The sequence below is a fragment of the Sceloporus undulatus genome, chromosome 1, assembly GCF_019175285.1.
Source record: "Sceloporus undulatus isolate JIND9_A2432 ecotype Alabama chromosome 1, SceUnd_v1.1, whole genome shotgun sequence".
Taxonomy (NCBI): domain Eukaryota; kingdom Metazoa; phylum Chordata; class Lepidosauria; order Squamata; family Phrynosomatidae; genus Sceloporus; species Sceloporus undulatus.
The window spans coordinates 261,476,500-261,491,381 of NC_056522.1; the positions used below are offsets into that span (position 1 = coordinate 261,476,500).

At 39.6% G+C, this 14,882-nt stretch overlaps 2 protein-coding genes across 3 annotated transcripts in view; both read left to right on the forward strand.

The window, feature by feature from the left end:
• Positions 1 to 5,289, forward strand: part of LOC121924340 (SITS-binding protein-like) — a 60,378-nt gene extending 55,089 nt beyond the window's left edge. The window contains exon 12 of one of the 2 annotated variants that reach the window (XR_006102572.1): positions 4,954 to 5,066. Coding sequence is in view for 1 of the 2 variants with exons in the window: in XM_042455736.1 (XP_042311670.1) it covers positions 4,954 to 5,127 (174 nt within the window). In the remaining variant the exon portion in view is untranslated. Of the gene's footprint in view, positions 1 to 4,953 lie in introns of both variants that reach the window. The other variant, XM_042455736.1, reaches the window with a different exon arrangement.
• Positions 1 to 14,882, forward strand: part of LOC121926322 (sodium/hydrogen exchanger 10-like) — a 587,624-nt gene that overhangs the window by 215,232 nt on the left and 357,510 nt on the right. The gene's annotated exons all lie outside the window — the stretch shown is intronic.

A 14,882-nucleotide genomic window follows, 5' to 3' on the forward strand; every position in this document is an offset into this window, starting at 1 on the left:
AACACCAACTATTTCAGGGTTTGTTATCTTTCTAAGCAAAGTTCTGTACAACAAGGGCTTAACTTGGAGTATGTGTGGTTGGTAGTTGCATTTTCTGATGTCCTGCAAATTTGTCACTGCTGCCTCATCCATGTGACTGAACACTAGTCTTAACCCTTTGCAGTTTTGCACACATTTCCACTGGTTATGTAGCCAAATGAGGATCTGAATACTGTGTAGTGTAGAGAGACTGGCTTTCAACCAAAATATGAAAAGGGAGTCCTGGTGGTGCAGTGGTTATATGCTGGTATTGCAGCCACAAGGTTGTGATTTTGGTGCCAGGGGCTCCAAGGTTGACTCAGCCTTTCATGCTTTCGTAGGTCGGTAAAATGAGTACCCAGCTTGACAGGGGCAATTGGCTTACAGACTGTAAACCACTTAGAGATTGCTGAGTTCACTATTAAGCACAAATGTAAACACTATTGCTATTGCTATATTCTCACATGGAAAGTTGTAATTGGTTGCCTTACTGTAGAAATTATGTGCACACTTTTTCTAGCGTATGTACTTTTGTAAAGGTGTTTACCATTGACTACTGCATGTTCATAGAATCATAGAGTTGGAAGAGACCACAATGGCCATCCAGTCCAACCCCCTGCCATGCAGGAATTCTTAATCAAAGCATCCCCGACAGATGGCCATCCAGCCTCTCTTTAAAGAACTCCAAGGAAGCAGACTCCACTACGCTCCGAAGGAGTTTGTTCTGTTGTCAAACAGCCCTTACTGTCAGGAAGTTCCTCCTAATGTTGAGGTGGAATCTCTTTTCCTGTAGCTTGCATCCATTGTTCTGGGTCCTGTTCTCTGGAGCAGCAGAAGATAAGCTTGTTCCCTCCTCAATATGACATCCCTTCAAATATTTAAACAGGGCTATCATATCACCTCTTAACCTTCTCTTCTCCAGGCTAAACATCCCCAGCTCCCTAAGTCGTTCCTCATAGGATATGGTTTCCAGACCCATCACCATTTTAGTCACCCTCCTTTGGACACGCTCCAGTTTCTCAATGTCCTTTTTGAATTGTGGTGCCCAGAACTGGAGACAATATTTCGGGTGGGACCTGACCAAAGCAGAATACAGTGGCAATATTACTTCTCTTGATCTAGACACTATACTTTTTATTGATGCAGCCTAAAATTGCAGTATAGTGTCTAGATCAAGAGAAGTAATAGTGGGTGAAGGGTGTTTTTTTTAGAACTGTATGCATTTTAGCTGTCCATATTTTTAAGAGGTAGACATGAGACTACGTACATTTTATTTCTCCAAAATGTACCAGAAACCTCCAGATTTCAAAGGCAATGGAACTTTGTCTTACAATGAATCTGTAGAGGTGTGAAATGCACAGTTTCATTGAGAAACCTGACTCCGCCAACATCCTTTTTCATGCATAGATGAATGTGAGGATGCAGAAATGTCTAGTTGGATCTTCATGTCTGTTGAATACTTATCCAGGTATGGAGCAGAGTGATCAGATGATTGCTTGGACACCTTGGCCTTTGCCAAAGTCAGCTTTCAATCATCTGAACTGGTTTTGATCTTTGGATCTGCTTGCCTTTTCCCTTTATGTACGAAAGCATGCACACACATAGAATAATCACAGAATGTTTGGCTGAAGAAAGATGTAAACAATCCATTCAGTACTTCTGATTTTTTTTTAAAAAAATGCCACAATGATGTGGCTTTTTTCTTTACACAAGCTATGTAAATTTATGCAAGTGGGCTATTGCAAAACTTGCATAAAATTTTGTTCTCAGAAATCCAAAAGCCCACACCAAAAAGGAAGGATATCTTGCCTTCATGTAGGCAAGGAGAAAAATTACATAACTCCTCATTCTCTCTTGCAGTTTTCCACTACAGTAGGAAAACATTTAAACCTTTTTGTTGTTGTTATTTAGCACATTTAAAAAGTAGTATTTGCCTATTTATTTACATAGAAATTCCACGATCCAGAGAAATATAATACTCATGTGGATAAGAGTCTAGTATAAACATTTCTATGGAGATCATATTGTATTAGCTTTGTTTATGACTGGATCTCCAAATCAAGGATAAATGTACTTTTCTGGCTACAGAGTGAGGCCAAATATCATATTACACCATGTCAAAATTGTTCCAAGTTAAGCCTCCAGAGTCCCACTCTCTCATCTGAATATATATTCTGCTCAGGGAAACACATGCTCATGAACCTACTTTCCCCCCCCCCCCACACACACACACATCACATGATAAACTCTAGCACATGCCGCCTAATTTTGCTCCTGTCAGAGTCAATTCACAAGTTCTCATTTGTTGCGTAGACGCCTGGGGCAAATGTCCTAGCATAAATGTGCCAGGATTCATGTTCTTGAAATGAGACTCGCTTTCTTAGAATGGAAATTAATATTGTGACTGTTTGCAGACAGGCTTCAGTAAAGAATGGAGGTAAAGATCTGAAAGCTATCAGTTATGGAGACCTTTGAGCTGTCATGTAGATTTCAATTGACATTTTCATCTCACAACAAGAGGAGGTGGCCAACTGGCCATGAGCCCAGTTTTAAACTTATTAGGGCACAACTAGACAGGACCCAACTCTGACACTGCTAGTTTTGGAATGGAAAGGCTGACACACTACTATGCAATCACAGTGACACTAAACCCCTAGGTTTCTGATTTTTGTTTTTTTAAGGGAAGCAATAACTTTCTACAAGGAATGACCAAACATACATACACACACACCTGTCTTTAAAATGAAGCAGGAAGTTCCTTCTCCAAAGAGAGTGTGGTCAATATTGTTGTTTGTTTGTGCCTTCAAGTCATACCTGACTTATGGCAACCCTAAGGTGAACCTATCACAAGGTTTTCTGGGCAAGGTTTGTTTAAGAAGGTTTGCCATTGCCTCCCCCTGAGGCTGAGAGCATGTGACTTGCCCAAGGGAACCCAGTGGATTTACATGGACAAGCAGGGAATTGAACTTTGGTCTCTAGAGTCCTAGTCAAACCACTACATCACACTGGCTACAATAATGCTGTACCTTAACTCATCAATAAAACTGAGATGAGCAAATTGCTGCCTGTGTGCTGCTTGCATCCCTTGAAGGCCTCTAGACTCTCTGTAAATAGCAAATGTGGGGGATGTTGTGCTCCTCAAACTCCAAAACAGCAAAAAAATCAGACAAAATAAAACAAGCCACTGCAATGTGCACTGGATTTGTTCCCACAATTCCCACCTTCCAGAAACCTGCCCTCACTCAAAAGTGGTTGGTCACTTCTTTCAATTTTGATTGATTACTGGGTTATTTGGGGGGGGGGTCCTGGCAGAGTTTTAAAGTACATGAGAGTCTTAGGGGAGCAAAACCACTGCACTTTGCAGCAGTTTTGAACTGTTGGGTAGGTTGTGGGAGTGGGGGTGGGGGGAATAATCTGAAACCGTTTTTAAAAAGAGGTTTGGGGATTTTGTTGTCCTGGTACAGTCCATCATGGGGTGTGGGGGTGAAAACTGACTCCTCTCTCCTGTGCAGTTGTCCATCCTGTGCTGAAAACGCTGATATACTAGGGGAACAACTAGTTGCTTACAAACAAATAAGCAGAATTAGTGGCTGGAGGCTTTGGTTCATTTCTCAGCCTCTGTATAAAGGAGAGTGATAAGGAAAGCCTGGATGTTTTTGCAGGTAAGCCCATTACTACAAAAGAAATGCTGAAACCAAGATAATATTTATACAAACTGATATCCTACAAGATTTTTATCATCACTATATTTCTAAAGTTTATAAATTTCCAGAAGTAGCATCATTTGATCAGAACAAACAGCATTTATCTGGGGTGCCTGCTGGCTCAGAGAGGCTCTCTTACAGGGTGATCAGATGTCATAAGTGCAAAGGAGAACAAGGTAGTGCAAAATGTAGGACATTACAACATAAAAACAGTAATATAAATATAAATTCATTTCATATGATTTATTTACAGCTATATTACATACACAGTATTTTATTATGTACTCAACCATACTTTTCTGATGAACTTATCTTCATTATCTTCATTGTTGGCTTGCAATATATTTCTAGAACTCTAAACAAGACAAAGGATTAAAATTGTTCTTTACTAGCAACATGCCCTTGACCGAATCTACATTTAAATTATTACATTCATTTGTCCATTGTGCTGAAATTAAGGAAAAAACACTTTCAGCATTTGCATTGTTTCCTCAAGGAGCCCATTGCCTAACACATTTGCTTCCTTTTCCCTTCTGAGAAAATAGCTAGACGTGCATGCAGTTGTACATTAAACTCAGAGTGTACATTTTTCCATGTGGTGAGGAGAGCAGAAACTAACAGCAGAGGTCTATATTTTCAGGATGTATCAGTCACACTCACCTGCAGATCTCAAATTCCACAGGTTGGCATTTTATCCAGCATCCAATCTCCCTATCTTGGGTCGCATCAACACTACAGAAATCATCCAGTTTGACACCACTTTAACTGCAATGTCTCAAGGCTATGGCATTCTGGGAACTGTAGTTTTTTATCTGAATTGTTTCCCCCTTGCCCAACAGCAAGCAGGTCCCTCCCAGAGTTGAGAGCTGGAAGAAAGGTTTTGTATCTAGCACCACAAGCCCGAGAATACTTCACTACACTGCACCCAAGAGACGTATGTGTAAACCATACTTACGCCACATGTGTTTCTAACAATGTCTATCTTGACCCTTAATTCTTCATGACAAAACTAAAAAGGCAGAGGGGAGAATAATTCTTATGAGCGCAACCTAAAAATCTGTCTTATATTGGGCTGGACTATTGGCCCATGATCCAACATTGTTGATACTGAGTGGCAAGCTGCTTTTTGGAGTCCAGGTGACCCTGTGCTGGTTTCAGATGAGCTTCAGCTCTTCCATATTAGAAAGAGCAACATCTCTTTAATCTTTAATCACTCCTCTTTTTAATTCAGGTACTTGTTGCCCCAATAACAGAACAAGGGCAAAGTCAAAGAGACATCTACCTGCCCAGAAAAGGTCAGAAGTGGATGGACACTAACACTGCTGAAGTTTTTGATGGAGGGACCTTCATCCAGAACTATTCTGTCACCCTTGTGGATGTGCCTGTTTTTGTCAAGACTCTATAAATTTTGGACTATCTAGGAGTCCACCCGTAACTCAGAGAAGCATCACTTATATGGAGGTTCTGCTCCCACTTCTCCTCCTCCTCCTTCTTCTTCCCAAAGAGAGCTTTGATTTCAGCCAGGTGCACTTTTCCCAAGAACAACATACTAAAGCAAGTAATAAAAGTGTGTGTTTAAAGCTGTTTTATTTCCACTGCTTGGTTTGCATGACTAGTAAACTCAAGGAACTTCTGGTGGACCTGCAGCTGTCACTGCCATCTGGTCTCATGAAATCACTCCAGCTGTTGTTGTTCCTCCTCTTCAAAGAAGCACTGTAAAATGTCTTTCTTGTAATGGAGAAATAATGGACAGCTGAAAGTGTTTCATGCCCATCATTTTTGCTCTCTCCAATTTTCTACCCCCTCCAATAGCCACTTCCCCCTAAAGCCAGAGATTAATTAAGCAGTTAAGCCCTCTCCCATGAGATGAGATACTGTGCTTCAAAAAAAACCTCACAAATGTGTGTCCAGTCCTGTGTTCCATCTTGGTGTGACCTAGGTTGTATCCACACTGCACACTTACAGCAGCTTGCTACCTAACATGACTCCATCCTAACTGCAGGGGCTTAGACCTTTCTGCAGCCAATGCCAGTGCTGAAGCTGAAAGGAGGAAAGTTGAACTCACTAGCAGGTGTAGGTAGCTCCACCAAACTACAAATCGCAGGATCCCATAGGATACAACCATGACAGTCAAAATTATAATAAATTGTTTTAATTGAGCAGTATACAATTCAATTAATTTATTATTCCAAATAGTCAGCATAATTGTGCAGTATGGACATACCCTTCTTCTCAAATGGGCTGCACTCAGGAATGACATTACTTTCTTCTGTAAACATATCTGTGAATATGGGGATTGGACAGAGTTTTGGGTTTCTTCCAAATGGAAAGTTTTTCACACTAACAATCAAAAGCATTGTGCATCTATCAAATTTCCCCTTACTTAACAGGGTTTTTGTGTACGTGCATGTTGCTGCTGTCAGTGGGGAAAAGGAAGTAGTGGGAAACTATAAGGTTACAAATAGAATTTTTGACACTTCAACCTGCTAAAATTTTGTATAGAAAGCAGAATAAAAGCCTCCTCCTGGAATCATGAGGCCTACAGAGCCATTTTTGTAGCCCTCCTCAGGAGTCAAAATTAATATTAGCAAAATGTCCCATAATGACATCTGAGGAGTGTCGATGGCATTTCTACCACATTTGACATGCCTCTCCCCTTTGGGTCAAAAGAAATTTTTGCCAAAAAAAAAGTTTTTAAAAAATTTCCTTTCAAAATGACCCTAACCACTTCTCCACATGGATTAAGACAGGGAACAACAACAACGACACATAACCTATGTTAAAAACATAACATCAGTTAAAATGCATAGATCTGTTAAAACATAACATGAAAAGAGTCAATAAGATCAGTATAGATCAATCAACCCATAGTATAAAATCTATCATTTAAAATTCACAATTTAAAAATCATTTGGATAATCCTCCCTGAAGAGACTTAAAACTGGACAGTGTATTCAGCTGGCGAATCTCTTCCAGTAGGCTGTTCCAGCCTAAACTAGGCTGAAGGAAAGTTTTCCAGATAACAGTTGCCTACCTAGCCTTGGCTTACTGAAGTAAATGTCCTAGAGAGGACTTGAGTGTATGGCACAGATTATATGGGAGTGGGTGATCCTGCAGGTAACTTAAACGCAAATCATGTAAGGCTTTAAAGGTAACAACCAATATTTTGTACCTTGCCTGAAACTAGCACCAGTGGAGTGATTTTAATACTGGTGTGATATGATCACTCCTAGATGTACCAGTAACCAATCTGGCTGAAATTCAGAAATTGAAGTTTCTGAACTTGGTACTGAGGTAACTTAATGTATAGTGCATTACAGAAGTCCAGCCTTGGAGTCACCAGCATGTGCACTACCATTTTAGAGCCTCCAGCTCTAGAAAGGGGCTGAACTGGTGTAGCATCCAAAGCTGATAATAGACACTGCTGGCTGGAGCTGTCTTTTGGAGTGATGGATCCAGAAGCCTCCCCAGGCTCTGAATGTAGTCTTTCTGGGGAAATGTATCTCCATCCATCCATTGAGAACATCACCAAACCCAGGTTAGGATTCCTGAGAGTAAGCCCCTCTGTCTTATCTAGATTCAGATTTAACCAAAAGCAAGGATATATAGGTTGAAAACCAAAATGTAACTTAAATAAAATACAAATTATATATATCTACCTGGCTTGAGGTATAGTGTTTCTCAATGAAATTCAGCCACAAAGACTGGAAAACTGGTTAAAGAATTGACAAAAGGATATAAGGAAAGATACAAATTATGGGAAAGTCTCAAGTTCTTGTCTCCTAATTATCAAAACATAATTAGTTTTCTTTCTCTCATTTTAAGAGAAACTTGGAGATCCCAATGAAGACTATGAGCAAATTAATATAAAGAGGATAGTGGGTGGTAAGCTGAAAGAGAGGATAGAAAGATGTCTGCCCTTTTTCTTCTTCCAATTTTTACAGCTCAAATGTTTCCCCTCTCCTGTAATCTTATTGGTTCCTTTCCATTAAAACTTTAAGTCAATAATTGGTCTGCATTAATTTTTTGTTGGATCAAAGGTTTTATTTCTTTGCTGTCTCTCAAATTCATCTCTTACATTTTCCTTATAGACATTCAAAAGTCATACATTTCTGTACTCTGTGTTCATCCTTCAGTTAAGTATCTTGATCTGGCATAATAAATTAGTCATTAAAGGGGTTTTAAAAACAAAATTTACAGGCAAGCCTGAAGCAACTAATATTAATAGTACAAGATAATAAATTAAAAATCCAATTATTTTAGCACTTACATATCTAACAAGCTTATAATAAAAGCAGAGCAATTCTCTTGTCTTACTATGGCCCAGTACAAACGGGCCCTCAGTGACACCCTTGTCACATGCTAGGGTTGGCTCGGGGTGGAGCACCCACACGCCCCACAACCCTAGCATGTGATGAGAGGGCGTAATAATGGCGGCGCCCTGTATACATGGGCACCGCCATTGTTACGTAAGCACTGCACGGTGTCCGCATGGCACTGTGTGGTGCTTACGTAACAAGTGCACCAGTGGTGGACTAGTCACGCTGCCCTTGTGGCATAAAAACAACCTGATTTTCACAGGTTCTTTTTCCGCCAGAGGGAAACCACACGGTTTGGCGGCTGTGGCTTCCCTCTGGTGGAAAAACAGGTGCCGGCAGGCTGCTGTTTTTCGGAGGTCTGTACCACGCCCAAGACAACATAAACGGAAAACAACCTTACATCAAACTTAAGCACACTGACAAACATTAAACAATTTAAGAGTAAATAAAGAAAAATGGTTTACTCCTAAAGGGCTAGAAACAAACGCTTTACTAAACACAATTCACCCAATATTTCACTTTCTTAGAATCTAGTGGCAGCTGCATTCTTAAGTAAAGAAAAGCAGCTTATGAAAATAAAATATACAGTAACTATAACTTAAAACCTTTTAAAAATCATTATTAAGCATCAATGCTTATTATTTCTATTATTTCACAGCCAACAAGACAGCTAAGAGAGAAGTTTTCCGTTTCATAATTTTAATTCGGAGGGAGTTTTCAAGGCTGTGTGATGCAAATGTCTTCAAACAGACTTCATTACTTCATTTGTTAGGAGTGATCCATTTTTATGGCTCTCTTTTGCCATTTCCTCTTACATTTCCAGGTGTGTGAGAGAGTGGGGGGATGTTAGCACATCATAGCATTATAGCACTGTATTGATAGAGACTACTGAATGGGGATGGAAAAGGATAGTTTTGGCTTCTCTAACAAGCCTCTGACAAGTTTCTTGCAGTTACTTTGCCAACTGAAAGGAAATCAAAGTCCATGCCTTCTCCTTCTCCCTTGCTCTCTATGAGCCTTATTATACGTGTGTGTGTGGGGGGGGGGGGTTGCAGCTCAGATCCGCAGTCACTCCTGTTCTAGCAATGCAAAACGTGAGGTTTTTTTCACACCAGATTCAGAGTCACTCCTGTCTATCAATGCAAATTCACATTAAAACGTGAGGTTTTACCTCACCGGGTTGCCTTTCCGTTGCCCTTCTGAATCGAGGAGGAAGCGAAGTCAGTTTGATTCCAGACAAGTCACGTGATGCGGATTCAAGAAAAGTGTGGTGAGTGCACATTGTATTACCACACTAGAACATACTTTGAGGGTTCAACGATTCAAATCGGCACCCTTGCGCATGCTCAGTGGGGCTCTGGATGCTGTCCTCCTTCCCTGCCCCCTCCTTAGCTGTCATCCTTCATCGGGTTGAAGGAGCAGTCAGGGAATGATGGGATAGGCAGCAGCGTGAAGGAGAGAGGCAGATCGGGGTGTAGGAGCAGTCAGGGGATGATGGGATGGGTGGCAGGGTGGCAGAGAGGACGAGATGAGGATGCAGGAGCAGGCAGGGAATGATGGGATGGGTGGCAGGGTAGCAGAGAGGATGGCATGGGGATGCAGGAGTGGACAAGGGATTATGGGATGGGTGGCAGGGTGGCAGAGGGGGCGAGATGGGGTGAAGGAGGAGGAGAGGGATGAAGGGGCAGGACGTAGGGGGCCAAGGGAGGCAACATCAGAGTGATCTTCCACACCAGACGAATTTGAAGTGAAATCGAAGTGAACTTAGAAGCAGTTTTTGGTAAATTCGCTTGTTTCTGAATTCACCAAAATGAGGAGTCAGTGCAGATTGAATGCGGAAGCGCCTCGTAAGAACCCGCCATAGAAAGCAATCATGTGAGATAACACATCATGTTTTAGCATGAATTCACATCGTTGGACCCGCAGTCACGTCGAAACTGAGCTGCAAAAAGCTCCAAAAATCTCAGTGTGATAAACACCTACGTTTTCCCAACCAAAGCACACCCACTGACCACCCCAAATCAGTATAGAAACAGAAATGAACTTTCACACAGGAAAGCATGGCACAACAGAAGCAAGAAAGGAAATCATTATGGGTTTTTTGGTGTTGATAAAAAGAAATCCTTTAAAATGGTCTCTGACAGAACAAAGTGCTATTATGTTGATGCAATTTCATTTTACCTGCCTTGCACAACAAGGCTTTCTATCAGTTAGAAAGATGAAACAGGAAAAGAATGAAGGGACACCCAAACCAAATGTGATGCACAGTTTCAAACTGGTAGGCCAACCATGCACCAGCATGGCCAAGTAATGTTTCTGAATGCAATATAGTAATTGCGCATGATTGGATTTCAGCCGGCAAGAAAATTCTACATGTATTTAGCTTTCAAAAATCTAATTCACTTCTTTTTTTTCTTTTTTTCTTTTAGCATTGCTGGTTAATAGGTTATATCAAAGATGACACAAAGGCATTAGACCAGAGCAAGCAAATATCTCCTGTCTGCTTGCCTAATTAAGGTTTTAAATTTGCATTACAAATCAATGGAAGCTAGAACATTTTTAAGCCTCATGCATGAAAATGCTTCTAGATTTTTATGTCATCTGGTTTTTATGTCATCCTCATCTATTTAAATATCTGTTTGTAAAGTCACCACCAGTTTTTGATAATGTCTTCAGCCATATACAGTCACATTTGCAGGTTAAGAATTCAGAGATCTAATTATTTGCAGATTACTGTATTTGCATGTAAGTGCCTCTACTAGTTTGGCCTACCTCTATTGCTAGTTGCAAATTGATGCAGGCCTCACCTTTTTTTAAAGGACACATTTGGAACAAGGACAGTGTTAGACATTATTCCATGATAAAATCTGCTCTGACTTTGGCCTCATACTCCTCAATGTTTTATTAATGACCTAAGATAAAGGTGTGGAGGCAACCATTTCAGACTGGAACAGCATGTGGAGCCAGCAAAAACCTCAGAAAACAGGGATAACATTTGAATTAATCTTGATAGAATGAAGATTGGTTGAAAGTAGGCAACAACAACAACAAGTTGACTAGCTGACTAGAGAATAATAAAGTGAAATACCACAGCTGGAAACTTATGATTTGGGCAATTGATCAATCAAATCAGTTGTATTATTACTGGATGGGGAGCTGGATTTCCAGTTTGGCTGTAAGTTAAAAAAAAAATAGTGATGATGATGATGAACTTTATACTTTGCCTTTTTCCCAAACCACAATTCAAAAGTAGCTTACAAATTCAAACAAATACAATTATTATTACTATTATTATTACTATATAGTTAAAACATACAAAAGAAAAACATCAAAATGGAATTAAACTATAAAAATAACATTAAGAACTATTTTAAACTTGCAATTAAAAGTAATAAAACAGTTTTAAAACTATACAAGTAAAACAGTAATGCACCCTCTTAAAAGCTCTTTAAATGTTTTCAGTTTTCAAAAACCTATCAGACTAAAAAAGTGTTTGCCTGATAACAGAAGGATATGTGCATTAATATTTGTTTAGTATATGTTAAGAGGATCTCAGGAGTGTAATCAGTCCTAAACTCAGCATGAGCTAACTAACAATGTGATGTGGCTGCAAAAAAGGCTAGAGAAACTAAAAATTGTATTAATAAAACCATGCTTACTTGCTAATTAGCTTACTTGCTGTTCACCGCTATGATCTTTGGAATAGCGGTATATAAATAAAACAAATTATTATTATTATTATTATGCTTCCCAAGAGATGAGACAAAATCATTCAATTTATTCCATTCTAGTCAGAGCTCACCTGAAGTATTGTGCCTTGTTTTGGGCATCAATTTAAGGAAGATTGAGAAAAACTGGAATAGGTTCTGAGGAGGGTAATTAAGTCGATCAAAACATATTGAACAAATCTTGGGAAGAAAGGATGAAGTGACTGGGCACATCTAGCATGGAGAGGATTAACAAACCATCTTCCTTGCTCTCAAACTATTTCTATTCCATTGAAAATAACTCCTCTAGCTTAATTTAATTGCAAATATGAAAGCTTACATGGCTTATGGGTAATAGCTTCAATTGCTAGCTTACCTTCTCATACCCATCCATCAATTATACAGTTCCCCTTTTTTCTTCTCATAAATTCTTTTGGTCCTATTAGCGACATCATATTGGCCAACCAAAATGCAAAAAACACCTCATGCATTTTGTTGTATTTTGTTGTATGCCCAATACAGCTACTACACCTAACCTTATTTTCCCCTTTTGGTCTTAATACTGAATGTTATGCAGTGATGACATCTAGTGGAGAATTTCTCAGGGTACATCCTCTTAGTCATTAACAGTGTCTTCTCTTTGTTATTTCAAAGTTCATTTTAGTAGGTATTTCTTTTTATCTCTTACTGGCTTCTCTAGAAAAATCAACCTAAAATGTTTTGCATGACTTAGGTAGGTCTATAATGAGTACCAACCCAAGGCATGCTTGCCCAGAAGGAAAGTCTTACTTAGTTCAATGGAACTTATTCCCTAGTTAGGGTATTTACAAATGAAGATTTCTTCAAACAACAAGAGATTATCTTTAAAAGTCCACTAGCAAATTTTAATTATATAAATCAGGAGAAGGCAAGGCATGGCATGTGGGCCCCATGAACCACTTGAGACCGATATCCATAAAAATATGAGTTAATTTCCCGAGTGCAGTTAAGCCAATGTCCACACACAAGGGGAAGGACAATTTGCAGTTTTATTTGCTATAGTGAATAGGTGTCAGACCCTAAACACTGACACAAAGGGAAGAAATAGACATTGATGCATATATACTTTTCCATATGATAATTACAGAGCTCCCTGACCCTATGTAACTATAGTGTCACTAATTATCAGGTCCCATTCTGTTCTATTTTATTGGCATATTTTCTAGTGATATCTCATATTAGTTTTTCTTACTGGTTTACTATTATCTCTCAATATACTTTACCAGGATCTCAAATTGCAGCCCCTGAAGCCCCCAGAGTCCCAGACCCAAACATATTTTAATTTTTGCCATGAAGGGTGGTAGTTTTTCACCCTGAAACAGCCACAATCAATCTCATACTTGCTGCAAGTCTGGCAGTTTCTTCCCCAATTTCCCAGAGCCCTCTGAAACCAAAATAAATAAATAAACCTGCCAATATGGCAGCTGCAAGCAACACAGTGCAGTCCACTGGCAAGTTGTGGTGGGAAGGGGAATAATCTATAGTTGCTAGGGTTGCCAGGCCAAATCTACCACTGGCCCTGGGATTGTAGAGCCCCAAGATTGGAGACAATGCTTGTTTTCACAGGAGGCAGGTCCTGGCAATGTAATTAAGTATATCATCCAGAGTTGCCAAAGTGTGGTATTCAAATAAAAGACACCAAGTCTAAGTAATTATGAGAAGACACGTACATAGAGATATTTTCCAAAACAGTGTTATTGTTCTGAGATTCCTCCCCTTCACCCTGAAGACTGGAGAAGAAGAGAGGCCAGGCCCTGAGATCTGAGAATCCCAGTAACTGCCTATCCCTGATAGAAGTAATAGTCAAAATCAGTGCTCATTGCTATGGTTTTCAGTACAGTATTCCATAAACATAGATAGCTTGTGTGAATTAACCCAGAAAGAATGTATACAAAACTGATCATTGAGCTATTTCTACCTATTTAATACAAAAATGTACTTATACTATGAATTATGCATATGTTGCTGAGTTAATCCTGAAGGTTGTTGAACAGTTTTGTTCCCACCCAACCTTAAGTGCAGGCTTCAAAGAACTAGATTAAGTTACTTTTTTATGACGATGCCCATAACCTTCCAGTCAGTGGCCATGCTGGCCTGGGGATTCTGGTAATGGTAGTCAACAAAGAAACTTTCCACAATCTTGTTCCCAATTCATCATTCACAAGCCAAGTGAATGACTCATATACTGGTCTGGCTGAGATGATCCCTTAAATCAGGAGTGGAGAAGTAATGGCTGTACAGATGCTATTGGATTGCAACTCCCATCAGTCCTAGCCAGCATAACCAATGGAGAGGGGTGATGCCAACTGTATTTAAGCAATATTTATTGGACCATTTCCCCCATCTCCCCATATTGCTCCTCCTATTGGGCAGAATGAAGCATCTGTCTCAGGGGGATCAAATGCTAGGGGTAACAAATTGCCCCACCATGATCATCATGAAGGCCACTGCTCCAGAAAATCTTGGTTTCTTCTTCAGGCAAGGTGTTACAAACAAAACAGAAGAAAAGCAATTAGAGATGTTAGTCAGATGCCTGCATTACATTATCTCTGTCCTTAGTTAAGATGGTATGAGGAGGGTCTTTTGCAGGCTGACCCTTCCCCTTCTGGCTAAGTAGCAATTGGGTGATTTTCAAAGTCTAGGAAATTTAAAATCCATTTGCATCTCAATAGTGACTCTTCTCCTGCAATACAGGAAAGGAGACAAGGCTGCAAAACATACCCTCTCTCCATACCATCTCATAGTAAATAATAATAATAATAATAATAATAATAATAATAATAATAATAAGGTTTATTTATATACCGCCCTTCTAAAAACTTAATCAAGGCGGTTTACAACAGATTCACATAGCAATAACATAACAATACATATCTCAATACAACAAATATCAGTACAAATCTCAATACATCACAATAGCATATAGCAGTACATTCCAATGCAGTAAATATCAATACAAATCTCAATACATGACAATAGCAATAACAATGCATATCTCAATACAGCCAGCAGCAAAACAACACAATACAATAAAATACAATATCAAATTTACAACAAACTAGCCGGGGCACAGCTCAGTGCCTGCCTCCCCCAGA